The 22682-nt window shown below is 26.9% G+C and overlaps 1 protein-coding gene across 3 annotated transcripts in view; it reads right to left on the bottom strand.

Moving 5' to 3' along the window:
• Window positions 1–22682, bottom strand: part of LOC100203937 (uncharacterized) — a 252056-nt gene that overhangs the window by 136897 nt on the left and 92477 nt on the right. The window contains exons 10-12 of one of the 3 annotated variants that reach the window (XM_065815356.1): window positions 20951–21115; window positions 6701–6865; window positions 6114–6278 (exon numbers count right to left, since the gene is read on the bottom strand). In XM_065815356.1, the coding sequence (XP_065671428.1) occupies window positions 6114–6278; window positions 6701–6865; window positions 20951–21115 (495 nt within the window). Of the gene's footprint in view, window positions 1–6113; window positions 6279–6700; window positions 6866–8506; window positions 8641–20950; window positions 21274–22682 lie in introns of those variants that run through there. The other 2 variants (XM_065815358.1, XM_065815357.1) reach the window with 2 other exon arrangements.

Genomic DNA, 22682 nt, shown 5'->3' with positions numbered 1-22682 from the left:
AATTAAAAGACATTTAATAGTTTTACCATATTTACAATAGTTTAATATAAATGTTACTAAAGTCAATTTATTTGGCAAGTTTAACCCTTAAATGCATAGTGTTGCAGAAATGCAACATACTTATTTATCAATTATAAAGCGCTTTTAAAATTTGTTTTTAAGTAATGTATGGTGTTGCCATATTGGCACGTGGATATACTAAAATGAGCGCATAAATTTTTGGTCAATATTTTCAAAATCACTGTGCAAGAGAGGTTTTAGTTCGTTACATTACATTTTTCCGAGTTGACTATTTTATTCAATTTTCTTGTGGTTTTTAAAGTAGATAAAGCGTTCTTTTATGGACAATTAAATTTATTTTCGTTTTTCTGAAGGTTGTCCTTTACTTTTTAAATTATTTGTTGTTATGAATTTAATGTTATAGTGAGTAATGACATTAAGTTTGTATGTTGCAGAAATGCAACTTAATGCATTCTAGTCTTTGTTTATTATCTTATTATTATCTTATTATTATGTCTTATTATTATGTAATATCTTTTCTTCTCACTCTCTCTTAATGAGTAGTGCTAAATGTATGTTGTTTTATGTATATAGTGTGTGTGAATTTAGTCAACAAATTAAAATTTTTAAAAATATGTTTCAGCTAAAATTATGTCAAACAAAATTAAAATGAAGCTGTTAAGTGAGGAAGATATTCAATACTTCATAGACCGTTTAAGTGAAATTAGTGAAGATGAAGAAGTTTCTGATGAGCATTTTCTTATAGATCCTGAATATTCATTTAATGAAGATTTACAAATATTAAATGAAGATGAGGACAATGAAGATAAGCATGAGCTCGATGAAGACAATGACCAGCATGATGAAAATAATATAAAATCAAAAAATGAAGAAAAACTTGAAACTTACACTGAAGACGTGTGCCTATCTCATTCTAAATCAAAAGATTTAGCAAAAAAAAAGAGGCAGATATTGTGGAAAAATAAAAATTTAGCCTTGACAGAAGATCAGCTTAAATTTTATGGAAATGATAGTCTTCCAAGTGAATTTCTTGACATGAGTTCAACCTATAAATGTTTTCAATACTTTTTTTCAGATGACTTGCTGCAAATGATTGTAGATGAATCAAATTTATACTCAATACAGACTAACATTAGTAAGCCATTAAATTTAAATTTATCAGCACTGAAACAATATATTGGCATTATTATTTACATGTCAGTATTACGACTACCTAATGTGCGATCATATTGGTCCCCAGAGTTTGAAATTACCAGTGTTAAAAACTGTATGACAACTAATAGATTTGAGAAAATTCTCCAGTTTATTCATTTCAATGATAACACTAAACATTTACCTCAAGGAAATCATTCACATGATAGACTACATAAAATTAGACCACTTATTGATCATCTCAACTTAAAATGTTCTAAGGTTCCTCTGGAAGCTCATTTGTCAGTAGATGAACAGTTATGCTCCACAAAAGTTAGTCATTTTTTGAAGCAGTATACTCCAATGAAACCATTCAAGTGGGGTTTTAAATTATTTGTACTTTGTGGAGTTAGTGGATTTGTTTATAAATTTGAGGTTTATTCTGGTCAAGAAAACAAAAGAGCAGAAATAGATCAACCAGATCTTGGAGCTTCTGCAAATGTTGTGGTTAGATTATCTACCATTATCCCAGCAAATAAAAACTACAAACTATACTTTGATAATTACTATACATCTCCAGCTCTATTAGCATATCTAGCTAAAAAAGGTATTCTAAGCTTAGGGACTGTACGTCGCAATAGAATACCTGATTGCAAACTTCCGACAGAAAAAGTAATTAATAAAGATGCTCGAGGAACATCCTATGAGTTTGTTGGAGAAGTAGATGGAATAGAAATAAGCTCCTTGGTCTGGAAAGACAATAAAGCAGTTAGTCTGCTGTCCACATATGCAGGTCAGCTACCTTTGACAACCATTAACCGCTTCGACAAAAAAACAAAGAAAAAGATAGACATTAGCTGTCCATTTGTCATAAAAGAGTACAACCATCATATGGGAGGTGTTGATTTGATGGATGGTATAATTGCAAGACACAAAATTGTATTAAAAAGCAAGAAATGGTATATGTGTCTTTTTTATCATTTCATTGACATGACATTAGCAAACTCATGGATTCTTAATAATAGAGTATTAAGTTCTAATCAAAATTACCAAGAAAAAATGACATTTTTTGAGTTTCGGAAAGAATTGTCTTTTTGTTTAATGAAAGTTGGACAAAAAAATACAATTAAACGAGGTCGCCCTAGCATTAGTATGTTAGAAGAAATGATGGAAGCCAAAAAAAAGAGTAAGTTATCTCAGTTTGCGCCACCAAAGGAAGTTCGCCTAGATCAAGTAGGGCATTGGATAACTTGGACTGATGGACGAGTGAGATGTAAACTTCCTAAATGCAAAGGATATGCACAAACTTTATGTGAGAAATGTGGGGTGCATCTATGCTGCAATAAGAAAAATAATTGTTTTAAAACTTATCATACTTCTGAATAAATTTATACTTTAATGCATAACGTTGCAGATAAGCAACACATCTTTTTTTTAAAAAAAAAGGGTTATAAATTTAAAATCTGGTTTTCAAACTTTTTCTAAACGAATAAGCAAATCATTATACATAATGTTGATTTTTACTGATGTTTTTTGAAAAATCATGCATTTAAGGGTTAATCAAAACTATTTAATAAAGTTAAAAAATTATTAAAGTTTCTCAAATATATTTCTGACCGCTGAATTAATTGCAAACAAATGTGCAGGGTGTGCAAGCAATTACTCTCAAGTCTTTAATACAAGGGAGTGGGGAAGGGAGGGGGAATAAAAGGAGGGGGGGCAGGAATTTTAGTCCAGATCTAATAAACAAGGAATTTTAATAATAGAGGGGGTGGGAATTTTTTATGCTAAAGTATAAGTATTTTTTAGAAAAAATTTTAGTTTATAAATCCAAACTAGTATTTTTAAAAAACACACATAAAATCATTTAAATCTAGTGTGGCTTGCGGTAAAATGCGCATTTTCTAACAGCTGTTTTATTATAATTTCAATAGAATTTAATATGTTGATATAAGTTTTATACTTTGGTGAGAAATAAATTAAAAGCTCATTTTCAAAAATTCGAAATTTAATTGGTCAGTGATTTTTAAAGCCTGTTCACACTAAAAAATTTTGTTTTTATCAGTGATTAAAATAACTATTTTCTAATTTTTAAGGCTGATTTTCATTGATTTTTTATGATAACAAGTAAAAAAATTTTTATGATAACAAGTAAAAGTTAATAAACATAATTTATAGAAAATCCCTAAACAAATCTCTTATACCAATAAAATTCACTAATACTTTAATTTTTGATTTTTCTTAGCCATAATTTAAAATACAATTGCTTTGGTACCAATACAAAAGGGTTTGCAATATAAGCAAATATCCAAAAAGTCTTAAAATTGACAGCACTTTTTACATTTAGGAACAACTTTTAAAGACTGTTTTTATAACTTATGACTTTAAGATACGGATAACCAAAACGAGGTTATAAATTCACATCAACTTTTACCAATAAAAAAGATATTTGACTAGTTATAAACATAAAAACAACTCAAAATGTGGTTGCTATAGACGTTTCTAAGGATACATTTTTTAAGTGCCTAAATATAACAGCTTATCTTTTTTTATAGAGTTTGTTTTCAATCCAAATTTTTAAAGACTATTCACAAGTGATAAGCTTAAAAAAAAACATTTTTTAATAAGTTTTATTTTTTTATAAATTTTATTTAATTTTATTTTTTTATAACTTTTATGAGTGGAGGCCCACCTTAAATATTACTTCCTCATCTTGATTATGCAAGGTTTGCAGCTTCTTACACCTTGATTATGCAAGGTTTCCAGCTTCTTATACCTTGATTATGCATGGTTTCCAGCTTGAAATGACAGCTGCTTCAATCTCAAGAAGCCGTTGCTATGCTGCATTTTTTTTCAAAGATTTACATTAAAATGAATTTTTACCAACTTGTTCAATGTTGTTGTTTTTTAATTCTAATGATATATTTTACTTTATTATAATATTTTACATGAAAAAAAGTCAAAATAAACATATTTTGATTTTTGACAAAAAGTGAGGGTATGAACAACCTTAAGCGTTACTGATTTTTTCATAGCTAGAAAGTCACAGATAGAACACTGCCTGTAGAAGAGTTGAGCATTTTGACAAAAAATAGCAGGTAACCTCTAAACCACTCAATCTGTTAAAGATGGACTTGTGCTTATATTATATGCAAATGAACTATTAAATAAACTTTTTTTGAATAAAATTTGTGTTAGAGATTGTTGTCGACAAGACCGCAATGAAAACAATGTGAGACTCCTTTAGTAATATGTTAATGTTGGAAATAATATAGCATATTATGTTATGAAATGTCAAAAAGTTTAAGTGAAAGTGGTTAAGCGCAACAAAAATAATAGTGGTTTAAATTTATGTAGCACCTTTGGAGGTGCAACCCAGTTTGAATAGGGTTAAGAACTATTGGTTAAGTTTTATTTGAGCTTAAAATACTTTCTTTAATGAAATTTCATCATGTATAAATTTCATCATGTTCTTTCTTCTTTTAAAGTGCTCAAGTCTTTTAGGCCTGAAAATTATAAAGACATGGATAAATATATGTTTAAAATATTGAAATAAAAGGTAAAGAAAACTGTGGTAATTAAATAACCAGAAAGCATTATATTCTTTGGAAAATAGTTGTCAGAGATAAATAGTTGTTTACTTTGCACATTAAACAGGTAATTTTTGCATTTAAAGCATCTATGCAAAAACTATGAATACTCAAACTCAACTAACTTAAAGAAGATTAATGATTTTAATCATGGTTTTTTATAAGTTGATATATATAATAATTTATAATAATAATAAAGTATTATTATTAAATAAATTAATATTATTATAATAACTATAATAATAATAACTTATTTAATAATAATACTTAGATTAAAAAAAAAAGTCAGAGGATTGTTGTAAAGTTTTTATTCAAAAATAATCAAAAATAGTATTATTTGTGTATTCAAAATGAGCGCGTTTGTTAACTATAAATATTGTATTTAAAGCTTTACTTATTTATTTAAAACTTATTTAAATAAAAATTTCCCTTGTTTTATTTGATACTCTGTTTCTCTACCCTGAAAGTCCTATAACATGCCTCTAAGACTTAAAATAATTTCTGTTAGATTTTACAATTATTATTTGCATCAATTTTATTAAAAGAGTAAATAAGTTCAAGATAAAAAAGAGTAAATAAGTTTTATTAAATAAAACAATAACTTAAAAGTGCATATATAGTTAATAGACCTTTCAAAATCATTTATAAGCAAAAACCAATAAGTTTGGTAATGCCACCTGAGTAATTTCGGTAATGCAACACCTCACAGTTAGAACAAAATTTTCAAAAAATCTTTTTTGTTTCAAAAGCAAAGTTTATATTTTTTAGACATTCGATTTAGTAAATATTTCATCCAGCAAAATTTTTTTTCTTAAAAACGTATATAAAAAAAAAATTTAAAACTTTTTTTTTTTTTTGAAAACCCAAATACAAGATTTGTTAACTAATATATTCTATACAATGATATGAAAAATATCAAAAGTTTGAAATGTGTATTTATATAGTTTATAGCTTGATGTATAGAAAATGAATAAAAAAAACCTGAATGTCATTTCTATGATCCCTATGCATAAACCCTCTTTTTCAATGCATTCGGTAATGCAATGCATTTTTTAAAACGACTCTTATATTTACAGTTTTTGCTCAAAATTATTTTTCAAAAATAACACATCTGAAAAGTTAATATCTTTCTAATTAGTAATACTAAAAAAAAAAAAAAATTTTAAGCGGCACAACAGTAATGTGAAATCCTGTGAGCCATTGACCTTGTTGCAATAACAAACAGAGAACAATATACTAATGATGACGATGGTGATGATAATGATGATGATGAAGATGATGATGATGATGATGATGATGATGATGATGATGATAATGATGATGAAAAAACAATAGTTACATATAAAGGTTAGGTATTTAATTATTAAATACCTGTGCACGCTTGGTTGCTATAACATTCAGCTATATCAGTACTGCTTTCTACACAGGAATTAGTTGAATCAAGGCACATTCTTGTTCTTTTTGTAATTCCAGCACCACAAGAACTAGTACATTCTGACCAGCTGCTCCAGTCTGACCAACTTGGTAAAGAGTTTGCTGAAACAAAAAATTTATATACCCTTTTCATACAAGGTTATACTTTTAAGGTGATGATGGTGAAGATGTTAATGATGATTATGATAATAATGATGAAGATAATGATAACAATGATGCTGATGGTGATGATGATGATGATGATGATGATAATAATGATGATGATAGTGATGATGATGCTAATTATAATGATGATGAGGATGATGATAATAATAATGATGATGGTGATGATGATGATGATGATGATGATGGTGATGATGATGATTATAATGGTAATGATGATAATGATGATGATGATGATGATGATGATGATGATGATGATGATGATGATGATGATGATGATGATGATGAAGATAATGAAGATGATGATAATGATGACAAAACATCTTTTACATATAAAAGTTAGGTATTTAATCACTAAATACCTGAACATGTTTGGTTGCTGTAACATTCAGCTACATCAGTACTGCTTTCTACACACGAATTATTTGGATCAAGGCACATCCTTGTTTTTTTTGTAATTCCAGTACCACAAGAACTAGAACATTCTGACCAGTTGCTCCATTCTGACCAACTTGATAAAGAGTTTGCTGAAACAAAAATTTATTCATTCTTTTCATGCTGGAACACATTTACAAGGCGCGTGATGATGATGGTAGATAATATTAATGATGATTACAATGATAATGATGATGATAACGACAACAATGATGATGATGATGATTAGACATACTTGAGATTTGCTACATTTTTTTTTAAATTTGCTACATTTTTGGCAGGGGCATGGTAGCTGTAAAAGGTCCACGCAGGATTTTAGTAAAAAAGCTTATATATGCAGGATTTTACCATATGTGATGGATGAAAAGGCCCATACATGTCCAGCACTTTTTCAGTAAAAACGATATCTATCTGTCATTTTGTCCAACCCATATTTTATATGCATTTATTTTATAATTACTTTAGTTGTTTCAAAATTATTAATAAATTTCAGTAGTATATATAAACTTTATATTTTGAACTTTTTATTTTTTATACAAAAGAGAAAATGAAGCTAATAAAATGAAGTTAATAAAATATGTCATTTTTTTAAGCAAATTCATTTATTAAAAGATGCCAAAGCATTAAACATTTTTTTTGAATTAAACAGCGTGGTTTTTATAATTTATATCAAAATATTGCAACTAATATTTCATAAACAATAATATATTTCAATTAATATTTTTTAAATTTATATTTCAGTATTTGTTTCATTTTTTATCTGATGGTTTTTATAAATTTCAAGCAAATAATTTGGCTTTTAAAACCCCTTTAATAAAGTTTTTATAAAATAAATAAATTTATTTTATAAAAACTTTAACGTAATAGTTTTTTTAATGCTTATAGAAACCAGTATTGTTTATTACACTATTAAATTTGAGTTATGCTTCATAATGTTTGTTTTCGCGCCAAATCTTTTTGCTATTAAAAGTGTTTATAAAAGTAATCATAGAAAAATTTTAAAAAAATTTATCAAAAAATACATATTTTTTTAGAATATTATACACAATTACTTTTATATAAATATGTCATATTTATATAAAATTAACTATAATATTCTTTGATAATTTAAATAAAATGGGTTTATTGTAAACAATTATTAAAATTAATTTGTTACTTTATTTAATAAAGTAGTAAGTAAACACAATTATTTATGTATTTAATATATTTTTAATAATCTACAAAGCATTTCGCATAGTATGGTATTTTTTTAAAAACGTTGTATAAATATATTTTCCTTTTCCAATTTTACTTTTTTGAGCTTAAAATTTTTCTTTTTCTTTAAGATTTTTTTCTTATATTCAGTCCATTTTTGAAACGCCGTAAGTTGTCAAAACAAACTGTCATGGTAAAGTTGAAAAAACAAAATATTTTAAGTGTGGTTTAAAGTGGGGTTTGACCATAGTCATAAGAATAAATATATCTTGTGACTATGGTTCAATTGCATTTCTTTATGTTTTTATTGGACATGTACGCCAAACTTGAGTATTTATCGGACAAATTGTATGTAACAATAAAGTTAGCTATTTCGAGCCCTGTATATATATATATATTATATATATATATATATATATATATATATATATATATATATATATATATATATATATATATATATATATATATATATATATATATATACAATTAAAACATCACCGAAAAACTGACTATATTCAAATAAAATGTCAACTCACACTAATAAGTTGAAGTTTATAATATAAACCAACAGGTTGAGGTTTGTAATACTTCAAAACTAAAAATAGTAACACAGCGCTGCAGCGACCATTTTTGTTTTGACTTCCTTATAATACAACTTTGCCGCCAAGTTACTGTAACCAAATACAATTTTTATTTTATTGTTTGAAGAAAAATTAAAACAAAATTAAAAAGAAAAGATTTTATCTTTATTATGTAATGATATTTATTTTATAATATAAATTGTATTAAATTATATATATAAAAAAAAAACTAAAAAAATTTTTTTTTCTTGAATAATGAGAAATTATTTTTAAAGATAGTTTGCGCTTTTGTTTAATTCTGCATTTTAACTAGCATTTTTGCAAAGCATAAACACACCACAGCGCTCATACCTTGAATATAAAAAGTTTTATTTAGCAGTTACTTAATTATAAAGTATTTCATATTTTTCTGAAAATGCTATTTAATTGTTTTTTATTTTAAAAATAAATAGATTTTTTTCAGTGTCAAAAAAAGTAAAAATTGCGAAAAGGCCCATACTTGGATTAAAAAGTGCTAAAAGGCCCATATTTAAATAAAAAAGTGAAAAGCCCATGCGGGAATCCTGCATAGCCTCTGGGGCCACCATGCCCCTGATTTTTGGGTAGATTTGCTACACCTCAAAAAGGTCTTTAAAAATAAATTATCAACAGTGTGATATATATTGTAGTACAATATATAGTAGTACAATATATAACAGTATATATTGTAGTACAATATATACTGTTGTACAATTTGTAAAGCAGTATAAAGCATTAAGAAAGTCTTTATCATCATTTCTGATCCATCAGTATCTGAATCCCCCTCCCTATCCTCATGATACCCCCAATGCTCCTTCCCACAAACCCCCCACCCCACCCTTATAATCATGATATTTTTCTGCTTAAAATAATGAATTTTTAGAACAATACATTTTAATTATAACAAAAAAGATTTGGCATTAAAATTATTTTTATGACAAACAAGCAAATAAATTGTTATAAATTGAAAATATTAACGCTAACTGGGACTAAACCGGGACTTAGTACAAAGAAATTCAAAATTAAAGTCGTTTTTTTTTAAAATTATGACAAAAAAATAAAAATACTTGAAAGGTATTAGGGTCATTCCATGCCAAGTGGTGCAAATTTTAATGAGGTCCCTCATGGACCATCTCAGATTTTATTGAAATTTTTTGATTTTGTACATATATATGTTAAAAGCATGTTTTAAAAATTTTAGATCAATATCTAATATGGTTCTTGAGAAAACGCTATTTAAGTAGTGGGCTATTTTGCATAAAATTTCACTCTACAAGAAAAAAGGGTTTTTTCATCATTTTTAACAGCCAATAACTTTTGAACAAGTTAGTTTTATACTTCAATTATTATAAGATAGCAAGTGTGCTGTGGATACTTTGAAAAAAGAAAAAAATATTATTTCTGGCATCTTAACTTTTTCCATAATGGCGGGCTAAAGTTGATTTTTTTGTTTTAAGAATAAGTTTTTTTGTGATTTTAAAGACCTTAATCTTAAAAACTAGTTACAAAGTTAATACAAATCAAATTGCCTGCTGATCTACATGTGGTGGATAAACATTTTTAAAAAAATCAGTTGATTAAAGAGCTGCATTCAAAAGTTATAGGTCTCCAAAATGAGTCAGATCGAGATTTTCGTAAAATTGATCTGTGATGCAAAGCATCTGTTACCTAAGATGGCACTTTTTTTTTTTTATAAAATTTTTTATACGCATCAATTAAAGACTGTTAATTAATAAAAACCAAAAAAATTAATGGGTGCTTATTTATAACCCCCAAAAGGTAGTCTCTAAAAGTCAGGTAAATTTTCCATAAAAAATTATTACTTTTTAAAAGTTTAGTTATTGTTTCATTTAATTCTATATTACTAGTATGTCAATCTAAAAAGTACTAATAAAACCAAATAAATTGTTGTATTTTAGAACTAATTAATAATAAGTAATATGCCTGAGCTTTCTACTTGCTGTATTGGTAAAGCATTAAATGAACAGTGCTATCTATCTAATAAAAGTAAACGCTACCAAGAACTGTCTAAACTAAACCAAGAGCTTATTTCTTTGAGAAGCAAAATAAATCCCATAGATTTTATTTGTAGCTATAACGAGAAAGTTTACTTGTCGAGGTATGAGAATTAACATCGCAGGTATTGTTGTAATCCGTTGAACAAGCACGCAAAAAATGTGAAAAGTAAGTTTCAATATTTAATATCTTAATTTAATAAAAATACCTTAATAACACTAAATAAATAAAAAAAAAAATATTTAATAATTATTTCCGTTATTTTTTAGATTCTCTTAGAGTTATCAGTCTTTCATATGCCAAAGATTTTGGTTTAATACCTGGTCAAAAAATTTGCACTAGTTGCAGAAAAGTTCTGAATTGCAAACATAATACAAAAGAAAATGAACTCCAAGAAAAAGAAATTTATGTTGACAACCATACATTAAAAGAAGATCTTAATTCAAGTATTGCAAGTTTTGGATGCTCACCTCTAAAACTTGTTTCAAAAAAAGATAGAGTTGCATATGGAAAGCGTAAAATCGATAGCGTAAGAGCTCATACACAAAAGGCTGTTGCCAATGTGCTAGGTTTAGAAATAGCTGCACTTTGTGGAATTGAATCACCCTCAAAAAAATGTTTGAAAAAAACAAACACAGATTTAGACAATATTATGACTCAAATTAAGTCAAAATTTGAAAAAACATTGTCAAATTCTGAAAAAATCATACTTCTTACACTCACTCCAGACAGTTGGTCAATAGAGAAAACTCAGAAGTTTTTTTTTACTTCAAAAAGATCTGTAGTACAAGCCAGAAAATTAAGTAAAAAAAGTGGAATACTATCAAAACCTTCTCCAAAATCGGGTAGAAAACTAAGCGAAGATGTAATTACAGAGGTTGTTCATTTCTACGAATGCGATGAATATTCAAGGGTTTGTCCAGGAAAAAAAGAGTTTGTTTCAGTTAAAGTAGATAGTAAAAAGCAACATATCCAAAAGTGCCTTCTACTAGTCAATATGAAAGAGCTACATATTGAGTTTAAAAAGAAATATAATATCTTAAAGTTGGATTTTCAAAATTTTGTGAGCTAAGGCCCAAGTGGTGCATTCCTGTGGGTGGTGCTTCTGGTCTGCATGCAGTTTGTGTTTGCCAGTACCATCAAAATGTAAAGCTCCTTGTACAGAAAATTCCTGGAATTTCTGATTACAAAATCTTATTAAAATTAATGGTTTGTAGCATTGAAAATAGGGATTGTATGCTGCATAGCTGCGATAAATGTCCTGCTAAAAAGGTTTTGTTAGACTACATTGACACTTTGTACTTTAGTACCAGCAACTCTACCTTTAGATGAATTTATTGAAATGGTTTATGAACAGTTAGATAGTTTACGAGTGCATCATTTTATATCAAAAAGTCAAGCCACCTACTACCAACATTTGAAAACTAATTTAAAAGAAAATCAAGCTTTGGTTCTTCTTGACTTTGCAGAAAACTATAGTTTTCTAATACAGGATGCAGTGCAAGGTTTTCACTGGAATAACAGCCAAGCAACTGTGCACCCCTTTGTTGCGTATTTTATAAAAGATGGAAAACTTGATAGTCAAAGTTATTGTGTTATATCAGATCATCTGAAACATGGAACAGATGCTGTTCATTGCTTTATCGGTAATGTTATTGATAAACTTAAACAATTACAAACATTTGAACACATTATCTATTTTAGTGATGGAGCTGCATCACAATATAAAAATTACAAAAATCTTATCAACTTATGCTACCATAAACACGATTTTGACATGACTGCAGAGTGGCACTTTTTTGCAACATCGCATGGTAAAAGCCCTTGTGATGGTGTTGGTGGAACAGTGAAACGTCTTGTTGCACGAGCCAGTCTACAATCACTAAACGATCCTATTGACACACCAAGCAAAATGTACAGCTGGTGTGTTCAACACGTCAAAGGAATATCTTTTTTTTTTGTTGACAAAGTTTCAATAGAAACACATACTACAAACTTCAATTTGGAAGAGAGATATCGTTCTTGTTCGACAATACCTGGGACACGAAACCACCACAGTTTTATCCCAATGTCACTTACCTCAATAAAAATAAGAAGAGTCTCATTTGATATTATTTGCACTAATGTGGATTTTTCTACTTGCAGAATTTATATTAATAAAATTTCTAGTTACTCACCAGGAGAATATGTGGCCTGCGTTTACGATGCTCAATGGTATTTAGGAAATATTCTTAGTATTTCAGAAGAGCATCAAGATCTTAATATGAAATTCATGAAAAAGTCTTTATGTAACAAGTTTACGTGGCCATGCAGAGATGATCTTTGTTGGGTACCTCTAATGCATATTTTATGCAAAGTGCTTCTCTTAAAGTCCAGTCAAACAGTGGAAGATTTTATAGTATTGACTTAAAAGAAATCAATGAGATTATTTTATTATTTGAGAAATTTAACTTTTTGTAAATTTTATTATTTTTGTTTATTTTCTTAAAAACATTTTGTTTGTTTTTCATTAAAAAAATTATTGTATTATAAAGAGGGGAGGGGACAGAGGGGAGGGGACTTTATCTATTGGGATTTAAAAGTTCTTTATCTAAAGGGATTAAAAGGCTTTAAGCATTGATATTTTTTAATTGATATTTCATAATAAATAACATTATATAATTCAATGCATTTATTTATTATGTCAATTTCAGAATTTTATGGAAAATTTACCTGACTTTTAGAGACTACCTTTTGGGGGTTATAAATAAGCACCCATTAATTTTTTTGGTTTTTATTAATTAACAGTCTTTAATTGATGCGTATAAAAAATTTTTATAAAAAAAAAAAAGTGCCATCTTAGGTAACAGATGCTTTGCATCACAGATTAATTTTACGAAAATCTCGATCTGACTCATTTTGGAGACCTATAACTTTTGAATGCAGCTCTTTAATCAACTGATTTTTTTAAAAATGTTTATCCACCACATGTAGATCAGCAGGCAATTTGATTTGTATTAACTTTGTAACTAGTTTTTAAGATTAAGGTCTTTAAAATCACAAAAAAACTTATTCTTAAAACAAAAAAATCAACTTTAGCCCGCCATTATGGAAAAAGTTAAGATGCCAGAAACAATATTTTTTTCTTTTTTCAAAGTATCCACAGCACACTTGCTATCTTATAATAATTGAAGTATAAAACTAACTTGTTCAAAAGTTATTGGCTGTTAAAAATGATGAAAAAACCCTTTTTTCTTGTAGAGTGAAATTTTATGCAAAATAGCCCACTACTTAAATAGCGTTTTCTCAAGAACCATATTAGATATTGATCTAAAATTTTTAAAACATGCTTTTAACATATATATGTACAAAATCAAAAAATTTCAATAAAATCTGAGATGGTCCATAAGGGACCTTTGCACCACTTGGCATGGAATGACCCATTAGTATATGAATTAAAGCATAGTTTAGATTTTCAAAAATTTAGTTTTTGAATTACTTGTTTTTTTATCTGTGGAAGAGTTTTTTAGTAATGTTCTATGCACATAAAAGAAATTCTTTCTGATCTTTATTTTTGGTTATAGATTTTGCATAGTCTTGAATTAGTTTGACAGCTCGTTCTGCTGTATCATTTACAGATTTCAATAGTTTAATATGCTAAAACACGTGTTGAAAATTTGTGTTAGCTTTCCAAAACTTTGGGGATTGGGCTAACCAACCACCATCTTTGTTTGAATATCCAAATAAATTTATAATGTTGCTTGATTTTGGTCCAACTAAATCAGTTAAACTAGTACTCGGTTTCAAAAGAAGAAATTGTGGAAAGCCTAAATCATGTTCCCAGTTTTCCGTTATATTTTTAAGGATTATTTTAGCAACTTTATATTTACCACAATCAGACACTTTATCAGAAAATAGTGAGAGAGGGGAGAGGAGAGAGGAGATATTTCTTCAGTTAAATACCAAAGATGCAGATTAAATGTTTCAAGGGCAGCAACAGCAACATCATTATCAATTTTTTTATCAATTAAATGATATATCAATTGTGTTTGTACATGTAAGCCACATTTTCACATAAAATAGCATTGTAAATTTAAAAAACTGTGATAATTTCTCCATAAAACTTTCTTCATACTTTGCCAATTCAGCAAAAGCAAACATTTTTGATGTATACAAAATTGTACACACCCATCTAACATAATGGAAAGCCCCAGCTTTGCGCCACTGTACATTTCTTTGTTTTGCATTCAGTAATTGCAAAGCAAGTTAGCAACATTCTTGGTAATCATCTCTTAATATTTTTCGAGACTTTCGGTTAAGTAAACCAGACAAAAAAATTTTCACTTTCGCTTGTTTGATCTTTAATACTGGTTCCTCAATTTTAATTTTTCTAAAAGAGGTATATGAACTTAATAAAAGTTTAGGCCATACATCATTTTTAACATGTCTAAATGGCTCATTATTTGGAGATCAACATTCTCCAAAAATTGTTTAATAAATAGATGAAAAAGCTCTTTCTAAGATATGGAGTCTGCAGGCACGATTTCGATCAACTTTGCAGAACCATTTATCCGTCCTGAATTTGATAGAGTTGTGTCAAAAATCATTGCTACAAGTATTTTTTCTAGTTTCCAGGCTTTTACAGCATCTATGGTTGCTGTTGCCTGACTTTTAATAGTTGTATTGGGAATCCTGGACACAATTTTCCTTCAGGTGCACATAGTTATCCAGTTACTACAATAGCCAAGCGTTTTATTTTACTATCTACCTCAGTTAGAAGCTTTGAATCCCAGTGAATGGAAGAGTATGTGGGTGAAATGAATGTTTTTTTAATGTTATCAGAAACTTGCTGTCAAATTTTATTAGGCGATCTGCTTTCAGTACTTTTTGAGATTTTTTTTCTAAATTGTGACCTAATGCTTCAGCTACAGCTAAAATGATCCCAAATCTTTCTCTGTTGGAAGATTCAACCTATCAGCCATTAAAGAAACATTAGGGTGTTCTAATATCCTAATTTCTGTCTAGTTATAGCAATTTCTACCTTTTTATTTTATTCTTCATCGTCAAATTCTGGCAGCACATTGGGTCAATAGCTATTATTTTCTGTGATTCTTTTTGCTGCTTTCTTTTTACTTTCATAGTATAACTCTTATCTAATGAAGCCAAAAATTGTTTTTTTATTTGATGTAGATCTGACAGAAAATTTAAATCTGATAATTGACAATTGATGTCATGAGAGTTATCTTTTCTAATCAAATCTTCTGTATTTGGTACTGCAATGTCAAACAGAGATGACAACTTATTAGTTACAACATAGATACAACCTTTTAGTACTTAGATACAACTTAGATACAACTTATTAGTAAAACTCAGAAGTTAAGCTGAATAATTTTTTTTTTTTACATTTTTAATCAAGTTTTCTTTAAGATGTATCATCTTCCACTTTTTCGCAACTGACAGATGCAACTTCTCTCTTACCAGTTAGTTTCAAATCAAACCTAAGATATAGATAATGGCGTAAAACCTCTCCATTAATTGGTAATTGACTAAATATCTTTGCTTTAAGGGTAGGTAATATCCATTATTATAGTGTCCCAATAAAAAAAATTTTTTTTTTGGGACACTATAATAATAATAATAATATATATATATATATATATATATATATATATATATATATATATATATATATATATATATATATATATATAGAGAGAGAGAGAGAGAGAGAGAGAGAGAGAGAGAGAGAGAGAGAGAGAGAGAGATGTGACGCGTTTTTTTGGTTCTTGTTTTTTTGGGTTTTTTTATCTTTTTTTTGGAAAAAAAACGCAGGGGTCAGTTTTTTTGGTTTTTTTGTGAAATATTTAAAAATTAATCATTTAAGCTACTAAATTTAACTTTAATGGCAATATTATTAAACACATTTTAATTTCAGATTTATATAGGAAAACAAAGGTTGAATTTGACTAAAATTCTTTTTCTTTTGGTATGTTTAAAGGTTTTATTGTTAATGTTTAGGTTAACACGGTTATAGCAGTCCTGTATAAAAAATTATTAGTTAACTTTATCTTCCTCTATTTAATTTTTATTGACTTTATTGTTATATATTGACACAATAAACACTTTTTATCTAAATTTATTATACTTAAATACATTTACTTAATTTTGTTTAATATTTGATATATATATATATATATATATATATATATATATATATATATATATATATATATATATATATATATATATATATATATATGTATATACAAATATATATATATATACAAATATATATATATACTATTATTATTATAATAATAATTATTATTATTATTATTATTAATTTACTGTACTTATAAGGTTTTGAGTTGCAAATAAAAAGTTATAAGCAGTTTTAAAAGCTCTTTTTAATAATCAATTATGTTCTCTATTTAATTATATTTAAATTTTAGATATTTTGCATAACATAGTAAATTTTACAAGAGGGAGAAATAAAACCATAGTTGCCAATTTATATCCATGAAACAAATTAGCAAAATGGAAAGAGTTAAATGTTCCTTTTGCTTTGGCATTATGTCTAAAAACGGAACTCAAATGACTAAGCATATTGAAAAATGTTGAAAATGTTCTAAAGAAATAAAAAGTCTATATGCAAATAAATTAGTTCATAGTCAAAAACAGCAAGACTCTTCTGGAGATGCTGAACCAAAAGCAAAAAATCCACGATCTGATTCTTTTGGAACATCCTCTTCTAAATCAATTTGTAGAAGTAAAACACCAAGTTCCGTGTTTGACAGCATGACAAAAACTGAAAAGGTGTGTTTTATATTTTTAAATTTGAGGATTTAATTGAAGAATTAACTGATATGGCAACTAGCTTATTAAAAGTTCATGATGCATATATTTAAGATTTTTTTCATGATTGGCAGATGTACCAATAATAATTATCTTTTGCAGGAACTGATTGATACACACCTAGCCAGAGCAATATATGCTAGTGGATCGTCACTCCACATAAAACAGAAAATGATTTACTTAAAAGACTGGTAGACTTTTAAAATATGCATATTATTTTATAAATAATTTTGATATTAAATTTATAACAAACAACACTGAAAACCATTTCAGTAAGCAGAAATAATATATCAGTAAATAGGTTTATAATACTTATATAGTACAATATATAATATATCCTAAACTGTATTGTTGGAACATTAAGCCATTCTGGTGAATATATGGCAAATGAAATAAAGAAAGTTTTAGAAGAAATTAATCCTAATAAAGTTTTGGGCATTGTGACTGACAATGCTGCAAATATGAAAAATGCATGGACTTGTCTAAAAAATTTTTATCCCCATCTTCATTGCTATGGATGCATTTCACATGGTTTAAATTTACTGTTCACAGATTTTTTTAAATTGACAACTTTAAGTGTTTTGATGTCACAAGTAACTGATATTGTTAAAGAGATAAAAAATTCTCATTTATCTGTTGCAGCATTTAGAGATATACAAAAAAAAATCAGCTGGTGTAGTAACATGCATTTCCTTGAAACTACCTGTGCGAACTAAGTAATACAACTAAAAGTATAAATATAATGTATATTACAAAAAGAATTGAACTATGTAACTAATTTTATTATACAATCATAAAAATAGATTTAATAAATTACTTTACTCTAAATATATTAAAGTTATCATAATTGCTTTGTGCTTTATTTAAAGGTGGGGAACAACTGTAGCATGCTTAGGTAGCATACAGAAATATAAACAACCATTAAAAACATTGGCTATTTCTGAAAACAGTGGACTTTTAAACTTATTTAAAGGTGGGGAACAACTGTAGCATGCTTAGGTAGCATACAGAAATATAAACAACCATTAAAAACATTGGCTATTTCTGAAAACAGTGGACTTAATTCAGCAACAGAAAATATTCTTCTATCAGCTGTTTGGGACAGGGTTGAAGGTTTTTTCAAATTGCTGTCACCAATAGCTGATGCAATAAAGAAAACTGAATCAAATACTCCCATGTTATCTACTGTTGTGAAAACTTTTCACTTCTTGAAAGACCACATTTTTAAAAACTTAACAGTTAGCCCATTCTCAAAAAAGGAAGAAGAAGAAGCCAAAAATATCTTCAAGAAAAAAAAAGATTTTTGTTTAACAGAAATTCACTTAGCTGCCAATATACTAGATCCCAAATTTCAAGGCAGAGTCTTGACTGGAGAACAAAAGGTATTTACATAATTCATATATGATTGTTAAAACCAAGTTTTACTTTTAATGCCCAAGGCTAAAATGGCTTGAGCATTAAAAGTAAAATTTTAGAAAAATTTTAAATAATATTAAATACTATTTTCAAATTTGAAAATACTATTTAAATTAATAAAGTAATTGTAAAGTTATTGAAAGAAAAATCTTTTTATAGATTGATGCATGTGAGGCAATACACAACATTGCTGCTAGTATGCCTGAAGTAAACAAAGAAATTATGATGTTTGACTTTTCAAAACCTTTTATTTGGACTGCAGGTGGAATAACTCAACCCATAAATTGGTGGAAAGGGTTGTGTTCCTTTACTGAACTATTAAAAGTTGCATCTAGAATTCTTCAGCTACCAGCTTCAAACGCAGCATGTGAGAGAAGTTTTAGCACTTATTCTAACATTCATAGTGCAAAAATAAATCACTTAACGATTGAAAAGGCTTGAAAACTAGTTTTCATTTCACAAAATTTAAAACTTGAAAATGTTAATAATGAAAATGTTAATAATTAATAATGCAAGTGTGAATAAAGTTCCTAGTACTTCAATGCCTTGGTCAGAGTCTGAAGCAGTTAATATAGAAAGTGACAGTGACTTTGTTTATGAATCATTAGATGAAGGTAGTCTAGGGCAGGAAGACTCTGACTCAGAAAGCACATCTAATTAGAACATCTTTTATAGTTTAAATACATGTTAAAATTACTAAATTATTGAATTTTTTTGTCATTGACAAGTATAGTTTCTGTATATAATGAGTGTAATATTTAGGATGTACAGCAATATTTAAGAAGTAAAACATGACAAATAAACATTCTCATACAATATACCTAGATTTATAACTAACTTAATACTAAACCGCCTAATAAATATACTTAATAAATAGCTCTTTAAATTTTTTATTAAAACATTAACTTTAAATTGGTGTTTATACATTATATTTGTGATTATAATGATCATATACTATAAATAGACAGAATAAAACAAAAACTCTTCCAAATTATTTACCAAGAAAAATAAAAAACATTTTTCAAAAGATATGCAAATAATAGTTCATTTTGTGCTTTTTAGGTAAAAGTTCATCAAACTACAATACAGGAACATGGGGTTAAAAAAAAGTGATAACCCTAATCGATACTTATGTCAAAATCGATTAAATTTAATCGAATTTAAAGTTAGATTTATTTCTCATAAAGATCTCATTAAATTTTTGTAGAAAAAAAAAAAATACTGCATTAAAGTAACATTTCTAATTCTGACGGAATGATGAATATGCTCCTATTATAGAACCTCAAAAAAAATAACCACTTTTTTTCAAATAAATTTCAAATACTATGTTTCAAAATGATAACGAGAACTTAAAACATATTTAACAAAGATAAGTCACAAAAATAATTTCTAACTATTGTTGAACCTTCAACGTTTTCTATATAAAAGTTAAACATAGCTACCTAAAATTCAGCCAGAAAAATGACTAAAATGTGAAATATGGCCAGTTTTTAAAAAAATAGTTTTTTTTAACCAAGGTTTTATAAAAAAGGCAAAATCTACAATTGCTTTATATTAACAGTGTGATTGATTTTGAATTCATTTTTTTTTTTTTATTTCTCAAAATTTAGGATTTTGTATAGATGAAAGGAGATGAATGTGCAACTGTAAACTGTCAAAGAATACTGATATAAATCACTTTCCTTTAATGTAATTTAGTGCGATTTGATAATTTTTCATCCCACAAATAGAATGTTACATAAAAAAAAAGCAGAAATATTGTTATATAAATTCATTTTAACGCTTAAATCAAAAAGACAAAAGTTGACATGATAATAAGTATAAAAATATTTAAATTATTTTTCCGCAAAAATTTCTAAGTTTCATTAACAGATAAACTATGTAGCAAATCTATTGAGTCATACATCTAATAATGATGATAATGACAATGATAATGATGATGATGATGATGATGATGATGAAGATTATGATGATGATGATGATGATGATGATGATGATGATGATGATGATGATGATGATGAGGATGATGATGATGAAGATGATGATGATGGTGATGATGATAATGATGAAAAAAAAAAGTTACATACAAAAGTTAATTACTTGATCATTAAATACCTGTACATGTTTGGTTGCTGTAACATTCAGCTACATCAATACTGCTTTCTACACACGAAATAGTTGGATCAAGGCACATCCTTGTTCTTTTTACAATTCCAATACCACAAGAACTAGTACAATCTGACCAGCTGCTCCAGTCTGACCAACTTGGTAAAGAGTTTGCTGAAACAAAAAATTTATTCACCCTTTTCATACTAGATTATGCTTTTAAGGTGATGATGACCATATTTATCTATGGTAACGTCATGAAAATGTTTGTTTAAGCAATATTTTTCCGTTTTGCAACAAAAAAACTCTGTAACGCAACCTTCTAATTCGGTAAGTCAACACGCAAATATATTCAAATGTTTATATTCGCTATTGTAACCTTTAGGCAAAATAGTTTTAAACTCACCATTGATAGCGCATTCTGTTTATATAAATCTTATAATACTTTGGATATACTTTTTATATAAAATTTTATAATGTATTACTCTCATTATTATATTATAAATAACTATTGTATTAAAATAACTTTAGTTTAATATAGTTATTATGATTTAATATAAATGTTCAATATAATATATTGGTGAAATATGCATGCCATAAATAGGAGTACATAATGTTCCTAAAACTAGATGTATATAAATGTATATGCACCTATATATATATATATATATATATATATATATATATATATATATATATATATATATATATATATATATATATATATATATATATATAATAATATATATATATATATATATATATATATATATATATATATATATATATATATATATATATATATATATATATATATATATATATATATATATATTAGGGTGGTGCTAAAAACAACTTTTTTTGAAAACGTCAGCTGACAACCCCTAAATGTGTTTTATATAATAAATTAATGCTGGATTTAAAAATTTTTGAATAAAAAATATTTTTACGGGTGCCACAAGGCCCTAATACATCAAACAGGTCCCTAATAATATAAAAAAAAAGTTTTTCAAAAGTATGTCATGTTGGGTCTCAAACGAAGCAAAATCATATACAAATTTCAAAAATAATATTCATTTTATAAAAAAACATAGATAAAAAAAATTATAATCAAAAAATCTTGTTAAATTCCCTATTTTTCATTTTTAGTTAAAAAACGTAACTTTTTGTTTACTAAAATCTAAAATAAAAATTTAATTATAAAATGATTCATATTTTTGAAATTTTTATATATTTTTGCATCATTTGAGACCCAACATGACATACTTTTTAAAAACTTTTTTTTTATATTATTAAGGACTTGTTTGATGTAAGGGCCTTGTGGCACCCGTAAAAATATTTTTTATTCAAAAAATTTTTAAATCTATATATATTTATTTATATATATATATATATATATATATATATATATATATATATATATATATATATATATATATGTATATATAATATATATATTATATATATATATATTTATATATATATATATATTTATATATATATATATATATATATATATATATACATGCAGGGCTCGAATTAATGTAAAAAAATCTAATCGCGATGTTTTTGTTGCTCATAACCCCTCCTCCACTCCCGCCGTAGAGGAGGACGCATTATTTATTTTAACTTATTTATAATAACATATATAATAAGTCTCATTTTTGCATAAGATGTCATAACATTTACATTCAGCGGTTGTAAAGTAGCTTTAGTTATAATTTACATTATTACTATTATT

The sequence above is a fragment of the Hydra vulgaris genome, chromosome 13, assembly GCF_038396675.1.
Source record: "Hydra vulgaris chromosome 13, alternate assembly HydraT2T_AEP".
Lineage (NCBI taxonomy): Eukaryota > Metazoa > Cnidaria > Hydrozoa > Anthoathecata > Hydridae > Hydra > Hydra vulgaris.
This window is presented reverse-complemented; position numbering and strand designations above follow the sequence as displayed.